The sequence below is a fragment of the Dryas octopetala genome, chromosome 2 (genome assembly GCF_963921425.1).
Source record: "Dryas octopetala chromosome 2, drDryOcto1.1, whole genome shotgun sequence".
Taxonomy (NCBI): domain Eukaryota; kingdom Viridiplantae; phylum Streptophyta; class Magnoliopsida; order Rosales; family Rosaceae; genus Dryas; species Dryas octopetala.
In genome coordinates this window covers 24872034-24897010 of record NC_141367.1, presented here as the reverse complement: position 1 = coordinate 24897010, position 24977 = coordinate 24872034, and the positions used below count along the sequence as shown (strand labels likewise).

General features: G+C 36.1%; 3 protein-coding genes across 3 annotated transcripts; 1 reads left to right on the top strand and 2 right to left on the bottom strand.

Moving 5' to 3' along the window:
• Nucleotides 1–1097: 1097 nt before the first annotated feature.
• Nucleotides 1098–2247, bottom strand: LOC147294584 (uncharacterized). The gene has a single exon (XM_086233515.1). It carries the CDS (start codon nt 2054–2056, stop codon nt 1259–1261), a length of 798 nt encoding a protein of 265 aa, XP_086089641.1. The 5' UTR covers nt 2057–2247; the 3' UTR covers nt 1098–1258.
• Nucleotides 2248–6028: 3781 nt separating this feature from the next.
• Nucleotides 6029–7914, top strand: LOC147294583 (SNARE associated Golgi protein family). The gene is made up of 2 exons (XM_086233634.1): nt 6029–6368; nt 7093–7914. The coding sequence occupies exons 1-2, from the start codon at nt 6058–6060 to the stop codon at nt 7559–7561; spliced, it is 780 nt and encodes a 259-aa protein (XP_086089760.1). The 5' UTR covers nt 6029–6057; the 3' UTR covers nt 7562–7914.
• Nucleotides 7915–9219: 1305 nt separating this feature from the next.
• On the bottom strand, nt 9220–14160 carry RBOHD (respiratory burst oxidase homolog D). The gene is made up of 12 exons (XM_086234553.1): nt 13307–14160; nt 13041–13203; nt 12855–12903; nt 12598–12711; nt 12060–12494; nt 11585–11971; nt 11394–11489; nt 11165–11280; nt 10915–11017; nt 10721–10791; nt 10012–10592; nt 9220–9883 (listed from the first exon to the last, which is right to left on the bottom strand). Exons 1-12 carry the CDS (start codon nt 14019–14021, stop codon nt 9774–9776), a joined length of 2940 nt encoding a protein of 979 aa, XP_086090679.1. The 5' UTR covers nt 14022–14160; the 3' UTR covers nt 9220–9773.
• Nucleotides 14161–24977: the final 10817 nt, after the last annotated feature.

Below are 24977 nucleotides of genomic sequence, written 5' to 3'. Positions count from 1 at the left end.
CCCTTCAAACCAAAAAAAAGAAAAAAGAATATATAAAGATATATCATATGATTTTGATATCACATTATATAATATATATATTGCATTTCTGATACTAGTTTTATTCAGTTTCAAAATATTTGAATGTCAAAGAGTTTGGCAGCGTTGGAAGGAATCGGCAGTTTATTTATGGCGGCCGGATTGAGGTATCCCACGGGGCTCTAGAACGAAATTCACCACCAGTCAAAAAAAAAAAAAAATTACGTACGTGGCACTTTATTTGATGACTAGAAAAAGCAAAAAGATGTAGGGGTCCAGAGAGAGGAGCAGGCTATAAGTTTGACCATACAACCTCAATGTTGACTTGGATGGTACCAAACTAGCAATGGCCAATTAGCAAGGCTGGGCAGCTGTAGCTGAATGCTGGTGGTGGTGGGGCCAGCTTAGACTGAGAGTGTAAGCCTTTTGCCATTGGTACAAATAAACACACGTTACACACGTTGGTATGCAATATTAGATCATTCATCCAACGCAAATGTAATTCATTTGGAAATAAATGTGTGGATTTGAAAGGTGACCTTTCTTTGACTGTTATTTTGTCGTCTCTAGATCGTCTCAATCTCAAAGCAGGTAACACTGCTGCCAGTTGGTGATGACTGATGACCCAACCCAACCCAACCCAACCCAACCCAAGCATTAGCAAGCCAGACAGTGAGTCAGTCAGTCCAACTTATCCAACTCATCTGCCAACCCATACGCAATTACACATACACGCGCACCTGGGTCAATCTACCCTACCCACCATTACATTCCACTACACCAATGCCGCTATTGGGCTTTATAATTTCACTTGCAGTTGCAGTCTTGCAGACCACAAATTTATATAGTCATTTTTTAGAGCGGGCGTGTGCTGTAAATTCACAGTGCACGGAGCGCTCGGTGGAATTATAGACTCGCAGAAAAATTGACGATCATTGCTGCAAGAAATGATATAATAATTGCGGTGAACTGCTCTAAAGAATTTTTCTATATCAAAGGAATAACAACTGTAGAAGAATTCATTAATATTAACAATTTAACACTGCTTTAGCAAAAAGATGAAATCATTAGGCTAAAAGTGCAATGAGAAAGTAATTGTATTTAAAAGAGCATGGAAATTGATCGAGTTATGTATCTACAAAACTATGTAAGCTATATTCACTTCAATTCAATGAAAGACAAAAGAGGCTGCCTCTCCCAATTAACTAATTCTGAGTCCTAAACTAACTAAAAATGGGTATCATTTTCTGGATGATTTGATCTTGATCTTGGCTTTCGATGGAGTAGTACTCTTTTGGGAGGCCTTCAATGAATTGGGTTGCTGAGGTTTCTTCTTGGACCTCCTCATCCCAAACGAATAAGTAGAGAGTACTCTTCTCTTTGCTTCCCGAGTCTCTCTTATGGGCTCGAGCCTCGGCTTCCATTGGCGTGACCCAACCAGTTGCGTGTAGTCCTTCTGCAACTGAGGCGTAGTGCAAACTCTGCTTTTGGGTTCATCATCTTTCACTGCTTCTTCCTCATTGAGCTTCCCCTCCTCCAACAATTGGGATATAAACTCATCAGAAACGCGTATTTTCAAACACCCAGAAGGCGATTTCTGAATATCGAAAGGTTCACAATTCGCAGCCTTCCTGAGAAACGCGTTCTTGGAGTCTCTGGGGAATTGGGGTTGTTGGGAGGAAGCGAAGGAGGCAATGGTGACGAAGGAGAGAACCGATTGGAACAAGTGTTTGGGGAGGAGGAAGTACTTGTGGCCGAGCTGGAGCTGGTCGTGCTCAGAGAGAGCTGGGATCTTCTGGCCGATGTAGAAGGAGTCGGATCTGCAGACCAGGTGTTTGGGAAATTGCAGCATGAGGTCGGAGACGTGGATGGGTTGGTGGTAGATCTTCACGAGGCCATCGGACTTCACGAGCTTGATGGGGCCAACCGCCCGGGGCTTCTTATCGGGTTGGAGTTGGACTCGGGAGACGTTGTGGCTGTTACCCATCAATTGGAAACACCATGGAATCATTTGCAGAGTGAAGAATCGAACGCCCATTTGCTCATATATATGAATGATATTTCAATGCCAAGAGATTACAGAGATGGGGTGTGTGGACTCAGAACCACATACGTGCAGAGAGAAATGGACAGGTTTGGATTTCGATTGCTTTGTTGAGTGATTAAGAGGGAGGGAAAAAGGGTTGAGTCTTTTTGTGTAGGGTGGGGTTTGGCAATTGATTGCAAACTAACAAGATTGAGTTTTGGGGGCTTTATATAATACATGAGTGAATGGAATGCGTTTATAGTTTTATATAGTGGAGTATAATAATAACATATTTATTCACTTCATAGACTTAAACCTTGAGGAATAATACATTCAAAACTAACTTCACTTGATCAATGAATTACTAATTGTGTCAAATTAAACTATTAAATGCATTCTCCCTCGCTTGTTCTACTAAATTTTTTAAGTTTGTACATGCCCAAATTAGTCTTTGATACAATAGTTATATGATATACAAATACATCTAATGGTTAAAATTTTATATTCTTTTTTGACCAATAAAATTTTATATTCTAATGATTAAAATTCTATATATTCTAATAATAATGAAAAAGTAAACTCATCATTAATCAAAGGTTTAAAAAATAGTTGTATGTTATACATGAAAAATTATTATGTGAATCGTAACATTATATGACATGTTGACATGATGTTACCAATTCACTCAAAATTATAACACATGATCATTTTTGTTTAAAATTTAAAATTTAAAATATTAATTATTGTATATATATTATAATTTGAATAAATTAATAATACTACATCAGCATAACATATAGTTTTGTAGTTACATAGAATAATCTCTTGCATGTTATACAGTAGTAGCCGACAGTAGAGTAATAAAATTAGTATTAATTATATTATAGTATGGAAATTAAGAAGATAGATTAGATAGCTTGGATTTGAGGGAGAGGGGCGTGAGACCCGGGTAAAGCTTTGCTTTCTTTTGTGGTGTATCACATTGTACTTTGCATCTACCTTTGTTTATTTTGAAAGTTTGACACTTTGTTTGACTGCAACTTGTTTCTTCTCGAACGCCAATTGAGGCCAAAATCAGTGGAATTTTTAAATCACAGATCCCGCCTTTCCTTCATGAATTTTGTGGTCCACGGTCCACCCTCTTTTCAACTCACATTTTTAGTCATTTAATTACTATGGACGTATATAAAGCCATAAATATGAATTTTAAATCTTGTTCAAGATTTGAATTAATTCTGATGCTCATATAATATATTGGGCCATCTCTATCCATTTATATGTATGGCATGGGAGGGAACAGCGATTTATTATAGTCAGAGAAGACTCAGACTAGATACAATAATTATTGAACAAAACAAAAAAAAAAATACACTTTTAATATAAGATACCAAAAGCATATCCAGAACCAGAGGTATCTATATATAATATATATATATATATATATATATACAACATGCATTGCATATATACTGTCATACTGATCAGTTCTTCTTTATACCAACTCTGACTAATTATTAATTAAGCGTGTAATTAAGATAATACATTATGATTTAGCTAGGTTTTTTTTTTTTTGGCCAAGAATGATTTAGCTAGGTTAATTAGCAGTATTTGAGACGAGCTGAAGAGTTGTTACGTTGCGTAGAAACAAAAGAATCTCTCTTTTTTCTCTACGTTTGGTCCTTTATATGTTGCATGGTCTAAGCAAAGGGTGACAACATGCAGCTTGCATTTCCCAATGGAGGTTACACGGACTTGCAGTAACTCCACCCATACGTGACGCACACACCATTCCCAACTTCCATTTAAACAACTTGAGATTCTCTCACTCTCATTCTATCCAATCCAAACAAATTGAGAATTAATTAAGTAACTCTTTTTTTGGGGTTTAATGAACAAAGAACGAAATTTTTGATCTTGATTGGTCCCAGGTTTCATTCTAGTCAAATGTGTATCTTTCAATATTAATATTGTTTATATATGCATGTCAGGAGCTAGCAATTTTATATATATGGAGCAGTTAGCTAGGCACGAATGCACGATACAATAATTTCGAATAACATAAATAGCTGCTCAATTAGATGTATGTGGTACACTTATATACACACGATTGCACAATTACAATTCGTATTGAAAGTTGAAACTAGCTAGCTAGGAACTAATTAATTAATTAAGTCTCCCTAAACTTCACTCTCTCGCCAACCCAACACAGTAGTACAGTACTGATAGTCTGATTGTCTGATTTCTTATCACCTACCCTTCATAGTTCATATATAAAAGAAATTCATGGTTGCGTACGACAAGGATTTGTGTCATCACTTTGTTGGCACTTAACCAAAAAGATAACAATAAATAATAATGAGAATAATATCACTATTTGGTTAACCAAACAAATTTAATCCCATAAGTACTCTAAACGCACTGCTGAAAATATGAATACTGTAAGACTTTGAAGTCTAAACTGCTGAGCCTACATATTCCAATACAAAAACAATTGGTTAAAGATAATTTGAATCTCTGCACAACACTGCATGAACAGATACCACATCGGGTTGCAAAATTGTAAGTGTGAGGGAAAGAAAAGGAAATATGGTGCACTGATTTTATATGAGACAAGTTACGTTATATCTGTCCACATCCATGACATGGTTATGGATCGGATAATTAGAAAATTTGAACCAAAAAATCAAAAAATCTTGAGCCCATCAATCCAATGGTAATAAAAACATCCACACCATATATTTGTATGTACGATAGCAAAATTTCAAATTTATATGCATCATACATGTGTACGTTACGTTAAATAATTCATATACATCATACATGCGTTACATCAAATAATTTATATGCATCACACATGTTTTACATAGATGACGATTATAAACTACTAATTCACATGAAATTCAAAATGCGTAACGTGTGTGACTGTTATAATCTATTTATTGATGTGACACTCACAATACGCAACGTGGTAAGGGGTATAAATTATTTATTGATGTAAAATTCACAATACCTAAGGTCCCTAAAGGATATAAACTATTTATTGATGTGATTCATGTCAAACTCACTAGACTTGGCAATATCCTATCCACATATTAACACGACATGACAAATTTAGTGTTCGGGTTGAGGCTTATCGTGTCCTATTGAAATCGTGTAGACCCGTTAAATTTCGTGTCGTGTTCGTGTTAATCCGCAAAACTCGTTATTGACCCATTAGAAATATATATATATTTTTGTGATATTAATCATTTAATTTGTATATTTTAAGATTTTTATGTCTAATGTTTAAACTATATATTTATAGAATAAAATGTATTTATTTACTTATGTAATATAATATTTTTAATTCAAATTTTTTGTTAAAAAAAAAAAAATTTATTAGGATCGTACTTATTATTTTTCGTGTTGTATTCATTTTAGCATTTTCATTACTTGTTGGCCTAACAAATAGTATCGTGTTCACCCGCTTAACGGGTCGTACAAAACTTGTTCAATCTCATCCATTAGGAAAACAATATTCAATTATTCGAAGTAGAACCCAAACATGGTGAACATCTTGTTCTCAAATTTTGAAGGTTAACTTACTTCTTAGAGGGGGAGAGAGGGAGAGAAAAAGAGAGAATATCCTATCTTTGACCAAGGGAGTGCACGTGTTTAGGTGTTGAATGAAAAGGACCAAAGGAGGACTGGAAGAGGTGGAAAACTGGGACAATTGCCTTATTGGTAATGCGACAATTGCCTAGTCGGTGCCAATTGCCCAATTGCTGATATGATAAGACGAGACCAGATCTCAAGTACACAGTACACTAGTTGGCCAAATCTGATTGATAAGTAGCGGATAAGCCTTGATGACATATGGGCCTGGGCCGAGTGAGAATATGCTAAGCCCATTGGAAAGAAAAGTACATAGGATCCGGCCCATCCGGGTATTGAATGGCGAAATGGTGTGACCGTGTGAGAGAGAAAGTAAGAGAAACAGTGAAACAGAGAGAATTTGAGGAAGAAAGAGGGAAATGGGGAAGATGGGTAGGCGGTGGACAATAGGAGTGGTGGTGGGGATAGGCGGAATAGTGTGGCAAGTGAGCAAGCACTATGGCTGGGACAAAGACGCCGTCGTCAACCTGTTTCTCGAATTGTCCGATCGCTTGGGGGTGTGGGCCATCCCTTTGTTCGTCGGATTACACACCCTCTCTCTCGCTCTCTGCTTGCCCTCCGCCGTCTTATTCGAGGCCTCCTCTTCTCTGCTCTTCGGCTTCTTCCCCGCGGTGCTCTGTGTCTTCTCGGCCAAGCTTCTGGGGGCTTCCCTCTCTTTCTGGATCGGCAGGTATCAATTCACTACTTGGCCTTTTTCCTATCACCAATTTCAGAAATATTCGATTGTTTCATTTGAATGTATGTAATGTCAGTGTTAGCTTTGGTATCATTTCTGTAATGGGTGAAAGGTGAAAATCTTAATGCAAAATTACAAAAAAGCCTAATACCCTTTTCCATTTGTAGTCAAGTCAAGGACAGTTTACTGAAACACTTGCATGTTTAATGCTCTGTGGTAGAGAGCTCGTTTCTGAAATGAGAATCTTTGGGTGTGTGAATTACATCATGTGAAAAAGAATTATGTATGAAATATTGAAATGAATGATTTTGTAACACGAGTAATGCTGGCTCTTTCCATGAAGGCGAGTGGTTTGATTTTGAGTGAAGGACTGTTTCTTTTAAATACTCATTTGGATGAGGGCCTCTGCTGCTCTACATACATCTTAAGCTAAACACGTACTGAGAATTAACCTACCTGCAATGGGGAATGCATGATAATACCATGAATGACCTTAGTATCAAATACCATTCATAGTATCACCTAAATAACGGGAGGTACACTATCCTGCGAGCAGCATTACTTGCAACACCTCCCAATCTTCATATGGGAACTGCATATGAACTCCAATTTCTCCTGTGTCAATTTGTTTGGATTAATGCTCTGTTGATTTGGCTGCATTTTGTTTCTGCGATCAACATTGCCTATAGGAACTGCTTTATTGTTGTGAAATTTTCAGGTTAATATTCAAGAGTTCAAGTTCAGCAATGGAGCGGGTCCAGAGGAACAAGTACTTCCTTGTCCTCTCCAGAGGAGTTGAGCGAGATGGTTGGAAATTTGTCCTTCTTGCGCGCTTCTCGCCGATGCCCTCCTATGTTATAAATTATGCCCTTGCTGCGACAAGAGTTCGGTTTGTGGTGGATTTTCTGCTGCCAACAGTTATCGGATGCCTGCCAATGATTTTACAAAATACATCCATTGGCAGCCTGGCTGGTGCTGCTGTTTCTTCAGCATCTGGCTCTCAGAAATCTAAAGTTTGGTCATACCTTTTTCCTGTACTAGGAATTACGTCAAGCATTCTTATTTCCTTGAGAATTAAGAAGTACTCTTCTGAAAAATTAGTGACTGAATCCTCTACCAGTGATCATACTCAAGACACGAATAACATCCTTGACTCTAATAACAAGGACCTGAAAAAAGGTCAATAATAGATATGTAAACTCTAAAGAAACACAAAGAGATTCTATCTTCTCCCATGATCGATGTTTTGATGTAGTTTTTTTTGTTGTAAAGAAACACAAAAAATTTCCTTGTAGTTGTTATCTGTAATCTGTGTTGTTGGATAATGTGCTATTTCATTGTTTCCAATTAGGTCTTTTTTCCCTTTGCTTACCCTAATCACATCGTGGAGTGTCTTTAAAGCTAACCAAAGGTGTTTCAAATAAGCTGGCTGCAATAGGAAGAGTGTTTAACTGTTCATTATTTCTCATGAATCAAACTCTTTCTATGTATTATATTGTCGCTTTGTATTATGTGACATGACAAGGGCCAATTTGATAACTTGTTTTTTGGACTTGGGCCAATTCCATACGTGTCAATGGCGTTGATGGAAATGAACAAGGTATGTTACTAATGAAAAATTAAACAGTCTATTGAAAAAGAATAAGGAACTTGTAATTTGTATGATGTGCATTGATCATTGTTTTCTTGGCCAGAATGTGCATTGATAATTGTTGTCGCTCCGGTCTTGTGACGCTGCTGCTGTTGATGGGAATGATCAAGTAAGTTGAATTTTAAGGTTGGGGCAGGTTCTAACCTCATGATTGGCATATGATCTATATAAAGATATTGATTACAACTGTTAATCTCCACATACACGCATATATTAATCCATTCATACTCTTAATAAGATCAGAATGTTCTCTTTTACTTTAACATTAAACACCCCGAAATTCCAATACAGATTTCTTTCTAGATTCTCCTGTTGAGTCTAAGTGCAAAATGTGCAATTGAAAACAATAGCTCCTGTAATTTGAAATGTGCATATCATGTCGGAGACTTCAGCTCCAAGTAATATTTAATAATACCAACCAACCACATGTTGAAATACACAAAATCCCAGCTTGCAAATTCAAAATATGGTATTTCAAACAAAATCTTTCTGTGTTGCACCAAATTGACGCCCTCGCTAAGATACGTAGTGTATTGATTTCAAGATGTGGCCACTTTACGACCCCTTTTGTCAACATAGTCCACTTCCCACCATAGGCAATGTTGAATACACCAATAGTGCATTTACCATGATATTATGCCACTTGCACTTGAATCCATCATTTTCATAAAAGCACTTTATTAGAGTTGTGGTGGTCCTTAATTTTGTTCCTTTTTGAGCGATTCATGGAAACAAGATGATGACAAAGTAATTAAGGATAATCTTTATGCACATTAAGTAATAAAAATTGAGAATCTACAATATTGAGTTGTTATTAATGATCAATTATATATTGATTGTTGTAAGAGTGTTAAAAGTGGTTGTCCCACTGTTTTCATTAATTCAACTCATATATTCAAGCATGACTCATATACACATAGAATATTGATCAGAAGAGGTATGGTCACTGCTTGGAGGAGTAGGTTTAGAACAATAAAAGAAAGTAAAACGCATCATGAATTGATTGACCATGGAATAGAAAAGTATTTGTTCAACTTCAACGGATCAGCAGAAATCTTAGAAACCAAATTCTATTCTGTAAAATTTGTGTGTGATCTCAATGAACATTAAAGGCTGTATCATAATAAGAAAACTGAAACAACAGGCCATTTTGTGCTTTTGTGTCTGATTTAGTGCTAATTTTTTTGCTTGGCATTGAAACTCTTTGTTATCCAAATCAACAAAGTTTAATATCATTAACACTGCAGCATCAGTAACAAATACAATAATGATCTTCTAGAAGAGACAAATGGCATCACACTCTTCAATTTAAAGAATGACATCCAATAAAGAATGCACTAAACTGTGGACAAAACTAATATATCCAAGAAAGAAAAATAAAAAATAAAAATAAAGAGAGTATTCGTATATGCAATTGGGGGGTTGCTGCTGGTTGGTGTGGTGATGTTCCACAGCTGACATACTTTATCTGTATCGATTATTGGTCAGTTTTTGCGGCAGGTCCCTTTGATCTCTCTCACTACTCTGTTCAAAGATGTTACTTGCTGTAGGTAGGTATTATTGCACTTGCAGGCTTTGCAGCCACCACAAGTGGTCACAGAGGTGGACCTTTATTTCCCACTTTGGGTCTAATCTCTGTCTGTTATGTAAACCAAAACTCATTGATCCATACACACATTACATACATATGCATTAGGTCAGCTAGGGGTCATGTACATGCTCTTCTTCTCCTTGTTTAATTACAACAACTAGAAGTTCTCTTTATGAAAATCGAACTTGGTGGAGGTCTTGTGGGAGAAGTCCAAAGCCAGTTGCTTCAGCTCCTTTGTGAGTGCTGGTGCCCCACAGTAAAACACGCCTGCATATATTAATGATGTCAATAATAACAATTAATGACATATGCTGATTATATGTATATTATGAATTTTCAAAAGATATATAGTAATGTGAATGTGGTAGGCAAAAGGTGGTGGTTTGGCTACTGACCCACTCTGCTATCAGGATGGTGGAGAGCAATATTCTTGTACACTTGGCGCCAGTTGGGTTTGGCAAAGTGGGATTTGACACGAGTCCCAGAAACCACATCCACACCATTCTTGGCATGGTGAAGAGACTGAAGCATGGCTATGAGTGCTGACCTGGCATCTCCTTCCTCATACACACTCGTGCAATAATTGTGCAGCTCTATCACACCCTTCTCATCCATCTCTGCCACCTCATTCAGTATCCCTTTGAACCATTCAAACGACCCCTGTTCCCTTGTGACCCAGTAGTAGTAGGCTTTCCTTGTCTTGAACCCTTTGTTGCTCTTGTTCTTCCCACTACTACTATTGTTGTTATTGTGACTTGGTGTTGATGAGTTTGGTGTAGACCTGCCACTTTCTAAAGCCTCTGGTACCGAATCGTCTTCTCCATTGCTCTTCATTTTCATGTTGTTGATGATGTCCTTCACAATGCTCACCATGGGAGTGGCCCCAATCCCAAGCCCCACCAGCAACACAACATCGTATTTCTTGTAGTCTTGTGCTGGAGCTCCATATGGACCGTCAATTAAAATCTTTGGAAAGCTGTTTGATCACCACCAATTAACAAATTAATCCACATTATTCATTGCGGCTGTCAGCTAGCTAATTAATTACATGGGATTAATTGTTTGAAAGTTATGGTGGGTCTATCTAATGAATTAACGAATTACCTGGGATTGTTTCCTCCTTGCATGTCAGCTCTGAGTAGCCCACTCTTCCCAGCAGGTGGAGGCTGACAGACCTAAGTAACCAATACAAAGTACAAACAAATAATAGTGAGATCATGTCCAAGTTTTGGAGGATTTGAGAAGGAAGTTTTAAAATTAAACAGGTTGTAATTAAGAATTGTTTAACATCATCCAACCTCGGAAAAAACAGTTTTGAGCTGCCGCGTCCAATCACCCAGTGTTCGAATGTGGACGCTTAGGTATTCATCTCCAGGTGCTGAGGTAATAGAAAATGGGTGCCTGCAGGTTATACCCACAATTTTTTAATTAGTTTATTTAGCATAATTAGAGTGGTTCTAGGCTGTGTTATTGCCGCAACTAACCGATAGTGTGCACCAAATTATGTGTCACAAAATATATATATATATATATATGTATGTAACGTACCATTCAAAGGGAGAAACGGCAGCGCAGTTGACAAACATGTACTGCCCGCTCTTGTATTTGAAGCCCTGTGGCTTTGACATGTGCAGTGCAAGAACATTTCCCGGATACACAGCAACCTTCAATGTTTATAACAATGTGTAAATAGTTAAGAAATTGATAAGACAAATGGAGCTAGCTAGTAGTGCTTTCTATAAAGACCAAGAAAAAGAGACAAAATTGAATTACGTACCATGAGAATCTTGACAGGCTTAATGCTGGACCTAAAGAATCTAATCAACCTTTCACAAGCATAAAGAACAACAGGCACTGCCAAATACATCCACGTCTGCCACCCCACAAAAGTAAAGCAAAGACTGTCAAAATGCTACTTAATTAACAAAATGGAATGAAGAAATTTAATTTGAGGGAATTAAAACTGACCGTTTTCTGATACCATGTCTTGGTGAGGTAGAGGTAAATGCTATGGACTATGAGGAGAGCGTAGACAATGACAAACAGGTGGTGGGAGTACCAGAAGGCATTGAAACCTGTGAGCTTCTTGAGGGGCTTTGGGAGGTTGAGCTTGTTTCGTCTAAACCAAGGAGTGGCCAGCGTAAATGCTATGGTCATCAACACCACAATCCCAATCCCAGTCAACCCTTCAACACCCTTGACAAACCACCAGTAGTTCGGAGGCTGTTCATCACCAAAGTAATGTTTCAAGGGCTCGTACTCATCTTCGGTTGCACGAAGAATCCGTGGGAAGTCACATATTAAATGTGCCCCAGCGTGTAGTCCAACCCCAACAGCTATTCCAACTGCAATCACCTGCAATTTGGGAACCAAATTTTAGACCATGGAGACCAACATAAGGAAAGGGACAACAATAACATAACTAATAATGAGAATTAATTACCTTGTGAAAATTTAAATTATCATCGAAAGGGACAACGACACCCAATTTGGTCTTGTTTCTAAGCCAAGTAATGGTGTTTCGGCAGACGGGTAGTAAAATGAGCGCCATGTTGAACTTGAGGGTCTCTGCTCCTCCTTTGGCAATGCAAACACAGTAGCCCATCACTTCAAATGCCGCTTCTTTATTCCGGTACTGCATAAACTTGTAGACAAACAGAGCCGACAATATCCCAAGCCATAGCATCATGACCCAGACTCTCTGCCAGTTATCCAACAAGAAGTACTTGCTCTTCTGGTACCATTTTCTCAGTGGGTTGTTCTCCAGTGTTGGCTTCAGCTTCTGGCTCAATAGCTGACTAAGAACTCGGCTTTCGCTTACGCTCACAGATTGGTTGCTCACTGGAGCTTGCAGCAACAGAGTTTCCAAGTTTTCAACCTGTACATTCGTTTCGTAACAATTTTATTTATAGAGAAAATTGGAGAAATAATTAAGACCAGCTTCATGCATTCATTAATTAATTAATTAATGCAATTCGTACCATGATGTATCCAACACTGTCTGGGTCTAGTTCTTCCATAATCAAGGCTGCATATTCCTTAGATTGTTTCTGAATGGTTGAGAGTTTGTTTGCTGAAGCACTTAGGCTTATAATCTACAACATAATTTCCACATACAATTAATTGGAAGTAGAATTTACATGGATGCATTATTGGTTGCTTAAAAAATTAATTAAAAAAATATACGTGGCCGGCCAGTGTATGTAATCCGTTATAAAAAATTGTCATTTGCACCTACCTCTCTGACTTCTTCTTCAGTGATTCTTCCATCGGCGTCTCTATCCACCCTGCATTATAATTATAATTTAAACATTTTTAGAGAATAAAAAAAGTAATTAAGAATTAATGTATATAAAAATTACTTAGCAAAAGATAAAAAGATAATAATAAATGAGAAGTAAGTGAACCTATATTTTGTACATACATGTCGAAGAAAGTTTGGAGTCTGGAGTCGAAGCTTTCGTCCGAAATCTGCTCCCAGAACTCTCTGAGCTGTGCCTTGTTGACGGAATCACCACTTAAGTTTCGTCTCCGAGCAAGCGCGCGGAAAAGCTCTCCGGCAAACTCCTTAGACTCCTTGTTCATTCCTTCACGTACGTTCAAAATTAAGTAAAAGAACATTCATTAATTAATTCACTGTTTCACTGACAACAATGATCAAACACGTAATTGAGTAGTACGTTGTAGTACCTATGCATTCGCCGAAGAGAGAAGACGGGAGCAGGCCGTTGGAATTGGCGGTGAGTTCGTCGAAGCGCTTGTCGACGGAAGCCCAGCCGCCGCCGCCGGAGGCGGTCTTGGCGGTAATGAACTTGAGGCTCTTCAAAGCGTGTGCGGTGGAGGACTTGGTGCGATTGAAGCGTCTCGCGGAGGCGGAGTTTCTCTTGGAGAAGGAAGCCAAACGCTTCAGCTCCTGAGAGACCTGGCGGATGTGAGACGACGTGTTTCGAAGAAGGGAGGAGCGAAACGACGAAGATTTCTTGCCTTCGAGAGTTTTCTTGGCCAGCAGCGCCAGCTCCGGGTCTTCGTGGAGGTGGTTGCTTCCGCCTCCTCCGGCGGCCTGAACACTGTGGACGGCCACCGTGTCGTCGCGAATGTCGAGCGTGATCTCCACGTAGGCATCGTCGTCTTTGTTGTCGTCGTCGTGATCAGTACTAGTGCTGTAAGTAGTATTGGAATCCATGGCCGGCTTGTCGAACTTGGCGCTCTTAATCCTCCGCCAAGCTCTGGAGGGGCTTAGAGAGTAGTTGTTGTTGTTGTTGTTGTTGTTGTTGTTAGGTGTGCCGAGAGGACCGCTGAAGGCTCTTCTCTGATCGGTGGTTCCCGCCATGCTCTCTCGATCTGTGTCCGAGTTGTTTTCCGAGAAAGTCCCTAATTCTTTCTCGTGATATTGATGACTTGCCATTTTTGCTTCCCAAGATTCAATTCTATCAACAAACAAAACGAACAGAATTCGGACGCATATGAAACAAATGAATGGCTTGGAAGTTGGAATTGAATAAAAAAACAAATGAAAATGTTGAGGGATTTGAGTTTGTTTAAAATTGGAGAGGTGGGTATATATAAGAGAAGGTATGGTAGGTAGCCGATAGCAATAGCATTAGGAATTTAGGCATGCAGCTAGTATTGGATAAATGAGGGGATTTAGGGACTGTTAAGAAACACGACTTTGATTTTCAGAAAAGTCAAGGGTATGAGAGAAAACTTTGAAAAGTAAACGACAAATTACGGGACACTCGGCGGGGTTGCTGTACCTCTCTCTCTCTCACACACACACACACAGACTGCCAACATTGATATATATTATTATTATAATATTATATACAAAAGTTGTAGCAAAAACTCAGTAAAAAAGAGAAAGTTGTAGGAAACTAGAAAAGCATAGAACGCCGGTCAACTGCTTCCTTCGACAGAAAAAGGCTACAATCACTGTTTTTCCATTTTCCATTTACCTTTTTCTATTTCATTTTTATCTGCCTCAAAATTAAGAGAAGTTAAAAGAAGAGTGATATTTATGCATTTGAACTTTTGAACAATAGTTAAATTAATTAATGGGAGGAAGAATGGAATAAAATATCAAAGAGAAGTTTCTTAATTTCCTAGCCTTGATGGAGGGTTTTCTAGGATTGCAATTAATAAATACTCAAAAAAAGAAAACGGAAAATACACTTTTAGATATTCCGTATTCGTTAAAGCTTTTGTGGGGATAGGATGACGTTGAGTCGTTTACCATCAATTCGCTGTTCCTTGATTATTTTATATAAAAAGTGGTAGCTCATGAATCATGGAGGCCTGGACGGTGAATCGGTGAGAAACCAAACAAAAACATATCAGTACGTGGATTCTGGAGAGTGACATTACGATTTACGACTTACGAGTACCTATAATATTTAGGTGTGTATATATATATATATATTTACATACATACCGTGTACATTTATTATTCATCAGGATGCTTTCTTCCACGTTTTTTATACCTCTTGTATATATATGATATAATTTTAAGAATAATATTAGAGGTACTATATTTTCACCAATTAAAGTTAAAATGATGAAAAACAGTTGTAACTAGGCGTTTTCTTGTAGCATTATGAATCTAAATCACATATTCAGACAATAATCAACTTAATAAATTACCCGGATTTAGTGCCTAATTTTAAACACCTTACTCACCAAAAAAATTTGTCTAAACTCTCACCCATCTAGAAACTCTTTCAAAACCCCCTAAAACTTATAATCTTAAATTACCCTTCTGACGCATGCTGACACATGCTGACGTCACTGTAACTGATTTTTGGTGAAACTGTTTTTTTTTTTTTTTTTGGAATTGAAGTTTTTGCTAAAACTCAATATTTCACTAAAACTAAAATCAAACACTGAAATTGAATTTCATTACACTGAAACTGAATTTCAAAAATTCAATTACACTGAAACTGAATTTCAAAAATTCAGTTACACTGAAACTGAATTTCAAGAATTCAATTACACTGAAACTGAATTTCAGAAATTCAGTTACACTAAATTGAAGAATTCAGTTATGAATTCACTTACTGAAATTGAATTAAGTAATGAAACAATTACACCTCGACTAAAATGCAATTACACCTTAATTAAAAAACAATTACACCTTTACTAAAACAATTACACTTCACTAAAACAGTTACACCTTTACTGAATTCTGTTTCACTAAAAAGAACACAGCAACCTTATTAAAAAAAAAAAACCAACAATACAACAAGTCATTGAGATGAGAGGAGTAGCCAACAATACAACGTCGTCCGATCACCTCACGCGCAACGAGTACACGACAGCCGCCACTGCCTCGATCTGTTTATACCTGCAAATTTGATTCATCATATTTCAGAACCATAATTTCATCAAAATTCATTTAAAACTCATGTTTCACGAACTGAAACTGTTTAATCAATAAATGAAGTAAATTTGTATATACTTATAAATCAATTAAAAACCACATTTCTATCTGATTTATAACAAATTCAATTAAAACAGATTCACAAATTATATATTTCACAGACAGATTCACAAATCAATTTCAAATTAGGGTTTTCAAATCAGGGCTTTTGAAATTCAATGCAATTGAACCAAAATTTGTATACCAGTAGAGAGAGAATGTCAAAGGGAGAAGAATGAGACCGAAACCACTTCAATCCGCCGCCGGAATGGCCGGCAACGGCGGCGATAAGTCTCAGACTTTCTCGGCGTCGATTCGCCGTCCACGGTGGTCAGTTGGAGAATCATACACCACCATCACACTCACCACGTTGAGAGGAAGCTTTTGGAAGTGGAGAGCGGCTGCGACGTCGCCGGAATCTCGAAGTCACCGCCGGAGATGACGATCGGACTTCGGGCTGTATTTGAGTTTTTGTGGATTTTATGGGAAAGAAAAGGCCATGGATAGATAGAGGAGGAAGAGGCGAGAAGAACCCAACCAGTCCGACACCTCGTCGTCGTCGGAATAGATGGATCGGCGAGGGAGCTCGGGTTTGCCTAGACCGATCCGGCGTCGATGTTATGTTTCGTGGAGAGTGGAGGGCAAGGAGAGGAAGAGGAAGGAGAGGCGAGTGTGATGGGACCGGTCTCGCCAGCAAGCGTCGCCAGACGGTGGCGCACGCGCCGGCGACAGCAGTGGGGAGAGAGAGAACGCAGAGGGGAAGAGAGGCACCTGATGGGAGAGAGAGAGAGAGAGAGAGAGAGAGAGAGAGCACCCATAAATTGAAAATGAAAATAAAAAAAAGGGTAAAACTGGAAAATTAAAAGATGGGGAGTCAAACTTGACTGGGTATTAGTTGACTAGGGGGTTTAGGAAAATATTAAGTGTAAGATTGGAGGTTATAGGAGAGGTAGATTTTCGGTGGAGGTTATGAAAGATTTTATCTCTAACTAGAGGGTTTATAATTATTAACATTCTTAATTATATTGTGAATTAATAATTAAGAAGAGTTTAATTAATGTTGATGTAAAGCATACAAGGTAAGCATGCATATATCATATATGAGGCCAAGTGCGTGGTCGTAGACGTTCAAAAAACATAATCTGCGATGATTAAGGAATAAGATTAATAAGTTAAATTGTATATACAAATAGCATAGGCAATTCCAATCTAATAATTATTAAATCATGTGTGAATCACCTTGTAGTCTAAAACATGGCTTGAAGGGCAAGTTGCTATATATATGCCTATATGTTATTAATTTGTTGAATGGTCTAATTCCTTAAAGTTATTTAATTTCCATTATCTTATGTTTGATCATTTTGACAATATATCATCATTTGAACGATCATGAGCAAGTCAAACACTGTAGGGAATTACTTTCTCCCCTATTGTCATTGTAATTTAGAGAAAACAAAATGGCAACTTAATTAGTTGGTGCTCTTCCTGTTTATTTTGGTTGTTGTTAACAATATATTAACAGTAGTACGATAATGACTATGAAGAAAGAGTACCCTATATAGATTAAAAAAATCATTACGTCTTAGAAAGCTATAATAAGAAAATTATAATTTCACACGTATTCACTTACAAAGATTGGTTTTTTACAAAGAAAAAGAAACAAACGTGCCAAAATATGACTTTTGCATTTTGACTTGTAAGGGAGAATGAGTTCTATGTTAGTTAATAACGTTAATAAACATCCTTAATATGCATAGTGATAGAGATTCAAATCCATACACATAATCAAGAACATCTATGTATAGATTAAATACCTGGTTTGGCCATCTTCTTGTAGCAAAGTTTTGGGCAAGACAAAGTCTTATGCTCTCTTCAACAATTCCTTCTTGTTCTATCTCTCAATGGGGCAAGATTGCTTATTGAACAAGCGTATTGTACGTGAGAACAGGACCTTAGACTTATATAAATGTTATGTGGTAGAATCCCACCCATCATAAGGAAATCTATCACTTACCAAATATATCTCCTTATTAATTAATGAACCTTATTCCATATTTAATTAAGAAATCAATAACATTCATATAATTAGGCCCATAAACCATAATATTAATTACAATAATATAGTTACCGGATGGAAAATTCTATATATACTCAACAATTTTCTTTTCTTACCCAAATTCTTAATTTACCCAACACTCACTTTTTTGAAATCAATATTTTCTCATCTTACCCAACCCAAATTACTATCATACCCTTATTAAAAATACCCAACCCACTTTTTTCTATTTTCTTTCCTTACCGAACTCAATCACATACCCAACATCGCCTTCTCAATAACTCACTAGACTACCTGTTGCCGCCGCCGTCCCCTTCCCAACAGATCAGAGAGAGAGAGAGAGGAAGAGGAGAAGGAGAAGGAGGAGGATGGAAGAGAGAGAAAGGGTGAGGGAAAGAGAGAGAAAGAGTGAGGGAAGAGATAAGGAAGAGCATAAAGGGCAAGGCGACGCTGATCGGTAGTGAGGCTAGCGAAGCTGGCAAGATGGTTGGGTCGGGGAGGGAGGTGGTGTCAGGCTGTTGTCGAAGGTGTTAGTTCGGCACACTAGTGCCGAACATGATGACAATATTCGGCATGCATCCACCGATTGTATGTCATTTGTTCAACAGATGACCACCGAATGGGAAGACTAAATTTTCCCAATATATCCATTCGATGTACGAGTTCCGAATAATGTACACATATTCGAAATGCCCTACCAAATATGTTATTGTTGTTCGGTATACACCTGCCAAACACTGCGCAAAAAAAGATAAAAACCTAGCAACTTCACCCGTCTCGTCGGAATATCACATACATATTTAGGGCTTTCTAATCCGTGCCCAATTGGATTCATTGATCACACAGGCAGCAAGAACACATAAAGAGGAGTCGAATGGACTTGGAGATCGAAGCATTTCGTCGCCGAAAAATGGAGATCGCCGCCACGAAGGCAGTCGACATCTCTGCTTTGAATCACCTCTGTCGTCGACATCATCTCTTTGAAATGCCATCTACGGCGATCGTCTTGGAAAGGCGAAGGCACCCACGTGTTCGCCGTGATGAAAGAAAGATAAAGAGGGTGGTCCGACGCCTCAACATTGCCAGAAAAGGATCGCCGAAAAATGCAGATGAGTTTGAGAAAGAGAGAGAGAGGGAGGTTGATGAAGATTGGGTATAGAAAGAAATTTAGGTGTTTTTTAAAAAAACTGAAATGTCCTCAATGGTCATTTCCTTATGAGACATAATTGTCCATTCATATATTAAAATGTTGTTGGGTTGGGTAAGAAAAGAAAATTATAGGGTATATATAGAATTTTCCTTAACGGATTTATTATAGATATTTGCTTTACTTTATTTGCAAAATAGCATATAATATTATTAGTGATCTTAATTATTATATCGATCATATGTCCAATTAGATTTTTATATTATATACCTATACAACAAAGCATTTTTCTATAATTACCATTAGTCGATCTCCACTGAGAATGTGAAAATTGCATATGCAGTCAAAGGTTGTTAATTGCTTTTTATTGTTTGAGTTGCAGCCAGCAGGGATAGGCCGGATTGAGTGATTGACTGAATGACCGATAAGGACTATAAGGTCCATGCGTTATGGCTCACATGTTTTATGGGAAGCAATATTAATGTAAGGTACACGAAACATGGCCCAAAAAGGTAAGAAGTGAAGTGAGAAATAGAATCAGAGAATGGATTTTGACTGAGTGGGACGGAGGGGTCCAGGCTGCAACATTTAACACGCGGCTCCGACTCTGAACGCGGATTCACTACTTCTTGTAGAATAAACGACAAACTCAAATTATTCTTAAAAATTCGATGTAGAAAAGGATGGAGTTTTGTTTTGACTGAATTTATTACCTTCACAATTATTTTAAAAAAAAATTAAAATTAAAATTAAATATCAAATCTCAATAATATTTTAGTATAGCATAAAGATTATAAAATATTTCAATTGAACTACCAAATTTAAATGTAGTTTTTTAGATTAGGTCATAAATATGTTGACCCTTTTGATTTGAGCTTTTTACATTTGACATTTTTGTCTTTTGGCCCACATATGATGGGTGTTAGTTAAAATTTATAAGGTTTTGACAAAATTGCCCTTGAGGCTTTTATATTATTTTGAAAATTTGCTAATGTAGTTTCAACTTCACATTTAGTTGTAACTGTACGACACTCACAACTTCAAATTTAGTTGTGATTAAACGACAGTCACATCTAAGTTGTGAGATAGTCACAGTTAAGTTGTGACTTAATTGAATTTTTTTTAGAAAAATTATACTACAATATAGTATAAATAGAGCTCAAAACAATACTTTTACTCAAAATAATACATAGTATAGTGGTGTGAGTTGTCTCTTTTAATTTACCAAGACAATCACAGTTAAATTGTGACTGAATTGATTTTTGTAATACAATATAGTATAAATTAATGTAATATTTGTGATGTATTTTTATTTTTATTTTTTTTATTATAGTGGCATGTGATGTAATATTTGTAAATTTGAATATTTGTTACTTTATTATTTTGTTTGACTTTTCAACTAGAATCTAATCTAAAATGCTATTTAATTTTAGTACCTAAAATAAAAAGTTATTAAAATTTAATAGTTAAAATCAATGGACCTTTATTTTTTTATATTTTATTTAATAAAATTGTTATTGCCATGCAGTTTTACTTTATTTTTGTTAAATGAAATTTTGTATGTGACCATAATAATTACTATTATTAATTTACGTGTTCTAATAGATTAATAGTATATATATATTTTAATATATATACTCTAAAAGTATAAACCTATTATTCATAACATAGCACCTAATAACAGTCCCATAAAAAATTTCTTTATTGTTTAATGATAATCCTATCTACATCAATCGCAAACAACTGATTAGAGATTAGCGAAAAAAACGGTAACAGAGACGTATGGACTTTTGCAAACTTAAATATCCGTTGTCAAATTATATGAATCCAAGCATGCCAGCATGCCACATGCCACATGCTTAAGTACAAAAACGTTGGGAGTTGGCAGATCAAAGGGAAGTGGAACTTCGAGTTTGCGAGACCATCTCTTTTTCCTATAGACCAGAGAATAGAGTACTAAACGTTGGGCCTATTAATTAGCCCAATTTGTTGGTCCAAATAAATAAATAAATAATGCAATAGCAAATGGAGAAAGCAAGAGAATAATGAACTGTGAATATTGGGCCCTTCTGTACTAGTCTTTACTGTGTGATTCTATTTGACTCCTGGCCTTTTGGCCTAGTTGGGTTGGACTTCTAACCCAATGAAGAATACAAATATTCCCCCCTCTTATGAGTCATCACCAAAATTCTATTTCTCTTGTTCTTTCATCATCGATTAAGATGTTACCACCATCCTTACCCCAAAAAGAAAAAAGTCTTACCACCACCACCTTAGGAACAAAAAAAAAAGATCTTACCACCTTGAAAAACCAAGAGAGAAAAAAGAGAAAAGCCCAAAAATTGTGATGCTATAGCTTCGAATAGTTGGATATATCTAAACAATTTATAGATTAATTTTGAGTTATAAACATGAAACTTGTTTCTTATTTTTCTTTTTTATCAAACGCGAAAGTAGCTACGGACATAAAAAAAAAAATAGTAAATATTTATGGTTACTATTTGGAGTTTGTAGTTTCTATATTTACTTCCATTAATTTAATCTTCAAATCAAAATATCTGTACAGTAGAAATTAAAACCCAACTAATGATAGTAAATGTATAGTAAATAAGATGTCAAAGTACACAGGAACTTTTTGTGGTGCCCATAAAAAGGGTCGTTGGCATTTTATAATGTTCTTTTTTTTTTTTCGATTATGTTGAAAGAAATCGAATCTTGATTTATTCTAATTATTTTTCCATCCTCGTTATAAAGATTTACTTGGCACTGTTCCTAAAGCAATGCTGTGTGCAACTTAATTGTAACTGGTGTAAGCTGGCTATATGGAATGATGGATGTATTATTTGTGAGCACTTCAAGTCATCAACCACCAAGAACCAAATCATCACCAACAAGTTCGCAATTGGACAGCTAATAAGAGCCAACCAAACTCAAATTATTATCATTGAGATAATTAATGATCAATGAATTAATGATATGCATGATTCATGAATCATGCACGATGCTTAATTGCTTATACTCCAAATCTGGAGGACCCAAACCACATTTCACGTCAAAACCATTAATGCCCACATGTTTTGGCTCAAAGTTCGGTCCACCTTGGTCCAACCCTAAATTAACAGGAACACTACTTTTATTTCAATAGTTTTTTTTTCAATTGCACGGTTGAGTTTAATTTCCATTCATCATAAATATTAATGATTCTGATGTCATTCATTTTTTTAACAATAAAAATCCAAAGAATTGAGTCTCACCCTCACGTGATGACCATATATAGACTCATAACCAGGTTGGCTATCAGCGTAGAAACAAATTGAGCTCACAATTCAACCACAACTCTCTAGCCTTGGATCACTAATTTATTGAATAATGTCCTTTTTCATTCAAACAATCTGAAAATATAAATGTCCTCATAACTTTAATTTAGACCAAATATTTAAATGATAATCAAGCTAATCAATGATTTTGATTCACGATTCAACAGCATCTTATATTGTCATACTGTTTAACAGTGCAAGTATATGTTTCTGCATATTATATATGCATGTATGATGAAGTCAACTGCTTTCTTCGGCCTCATGCAATATTAATTAGACAATATGACAGGCAAGTTTCTCTCATTTGATTTTGAGTACGTAGCTAGATGCCTCCCTCGGGATTTGTGGATGGATGCTAAGCAGTATTTCCAAATGAGGCAAGTTTTTGATCCGAGGCTTCAATTAAAAAGTTTACCATGCCAAGTGGTCGATCAAAAAGAAAAAAACAAAAGTTTACCATGGAAGGGTTTAAGATATTTAATTGATGAAGAAGTTGCTGGCACCTCTAACTAGTAAGAGCTGACTTCAAATATATTGAAGCAGTGAAACATCATTTACATTCCAGCCAAAATAGTACTACTTCGATCAATCTTTATACAAGTTGTAATAAAATACTTCTAATAAAATAAATAAATTTGTACGTGATCGGAACATAACCCAGTTAATAGTCACGACTGTCCTTTAAGAAAAGTTCTTATGTTTAATTAAATGTCTCACAACAAAATGTGACAAAATTAAATTGACTCATCTATATATATTTGAGAAGAGTTAGAGTGCATATATAAATTAGAGAAAATGTTATTATCCAGATGCCGTATATGATGTGGACGCGTTTTTTATTTTTAAATTCAAAGTGTTTATTTTTTTTATTTTTAGTGTATAAATTTTAGGTTATTAAATTTTGTTGCATACAGTAGAGTCGGTATTGACTATTGTAGTCGATCTCGATCCTAAACCATAGTGGTAAAGGACGATGGTGAAATAAAGCAACACTTGGCAAATGATGACGATTGTTAGAGGAATAATTAACCATGTCACTCATGTGCAATAAAATCTTTTGTAAATATGTATTTTTCAAAGTTTTGATATATATATATATATATATATTTTGCTTTTCTTTTGTTAATTAATAGATCTAAGCTATACAGATGGAGTTTCAACCAAAAAAAAAAAACTATACAAATGAAGGTAACATTTTTTTGTTTTTAGTGTTCATATAAGTATATAACTAATAAAACAGAGTGCTATCAGTTTGTAATTTATTATTAGCATAAATTCAATTTAGACACATAACTATATAAACTATTTTAATGAAATCTACGAACTTTAAAATATTTTAAATATATACCCAATTTATTATCTAAATTGAAAAATGGACTTTCGTCAATTGATTTATTGAGAAATCAGTTAAATGTCAGCTTGGCTTTTGCTGACGGAAATTAATTGATGATGTGGTGTCAACTCAGCATATCTTTCTCGCCAAATGAGCGACACATATCTACCTGACACAGGCCCACACATCCATCACCTTTTTCCCACTCATCGAACACTCTCCTGACCATTTAGTCTTCAAAAAACAGCACTTTTTTCCCCAAATTCGAATATAAATCTTTCATTTGTGTTCGACGAACAAGAAATAGATGATGAGTTTGTGAGCCCGTGTCAAGAGTTAGGTGGACAGGTGTCATCGTGTCGCTCATTTGGCAAGAAAGGTTTGCTGAGATAGCGCCACGTCATTAAGTAATTTCTATCAACAAAAGTCAAGTTGGTATTTAATTGATATCTTAATGAATCAATGGACGAAAATCTATTTTTTAATTTAGACAATAAATCAAATATATATTTAAAATATTTTAAAATTTATAAATCTCATTAAAATGATATATATAATTATGTATCTAAATTAAATATATACCTTTATTATTTTATCATCGGCCAAATTAATGAATGAAGGGATAATTGGCTTGTCAGTTGTAGAAGAGAAGAAAACAAAAGATATATAATATAATGAAATGAATGAATAATGAATATGGCTGGTTGGCTGGCAACCAAATCTGACAATTTACAACTGGAGGAGAAGGAGGACAGCTTTTCAGTTTTTTTTTTTTTTTTGGCAAGGACAGCTTTCGAGTTTTCTATATCATAGAGCTAAGCTGGAACACAATTCCAAACTAAAAAGGTTGTAGTTTTGAATCAGGCAATCAGCTGACGATCAAATCCTAACAAACAGGTGGCACGATTTCATCACATCACATCACATCAGATCACATCAGATTATATATAAATAGGAAACTTTATGTAAGAATGATTTGATACTACATTTTAATACTATATCGTGTACTGTAAATATAGTTTCTTTTAGCATTATTGTTAAGAAAAAAGAGAACATTTTATTTCAGAGCTATAAGCTTACAATTCAATAACGGAAA

What these genes read in the sequence shown, in the direction of transcription:
- LOC147294584 (XM_086233515.1), bottom strand. Translation starts at nt 2,056, where the DNA reads ATGGGCGTTCGATTCTTCACTCTGCAAATGATTCCATGGTGTTTCCAA.
- LOC147294583 (XM_086233634.1), top strand. Translation starts at nt 6,058, where the DNA reads ATGGGGAAGATGGGTAGGCGGTGGACAATAGGAGTGGTGGTGGGGATA. An exon ending in CTCTCTTTCTGGATCGGCAG is followed by an intron (nt 6,369 to 7,092) that starts GTATCAATTCAC and finishes TGAAATTTTCAG; the next exon opens with GTTAATATTCAAGAGTTCAA.
- RBOHD (XM_086234553.1), bottom strand. Translation starts at nt 14,021, where the DNA reads ATGGCAAGTCATCAATATCACGAGAAAGAATTAGGGACTTTCTCGGAA. An exon ending in ATAATTTAAATTTTCACAAG is followed by an intron (nt 11,972 to 12,059) that starts GTAATTAATTCT and finishes CCCAAATTGCAG; the next exon opens with GTGATTGCAGTTGGAATAGC. An exon ending in AGACATGGTATCAGAAAACG is followed by an intron (nt 11,490 to 11,584) that starts GTCAGTTTTAAT and finishes GTGGGGTGGCAG; the next exon opens with ACGTGGATGTATTTGGCAGT.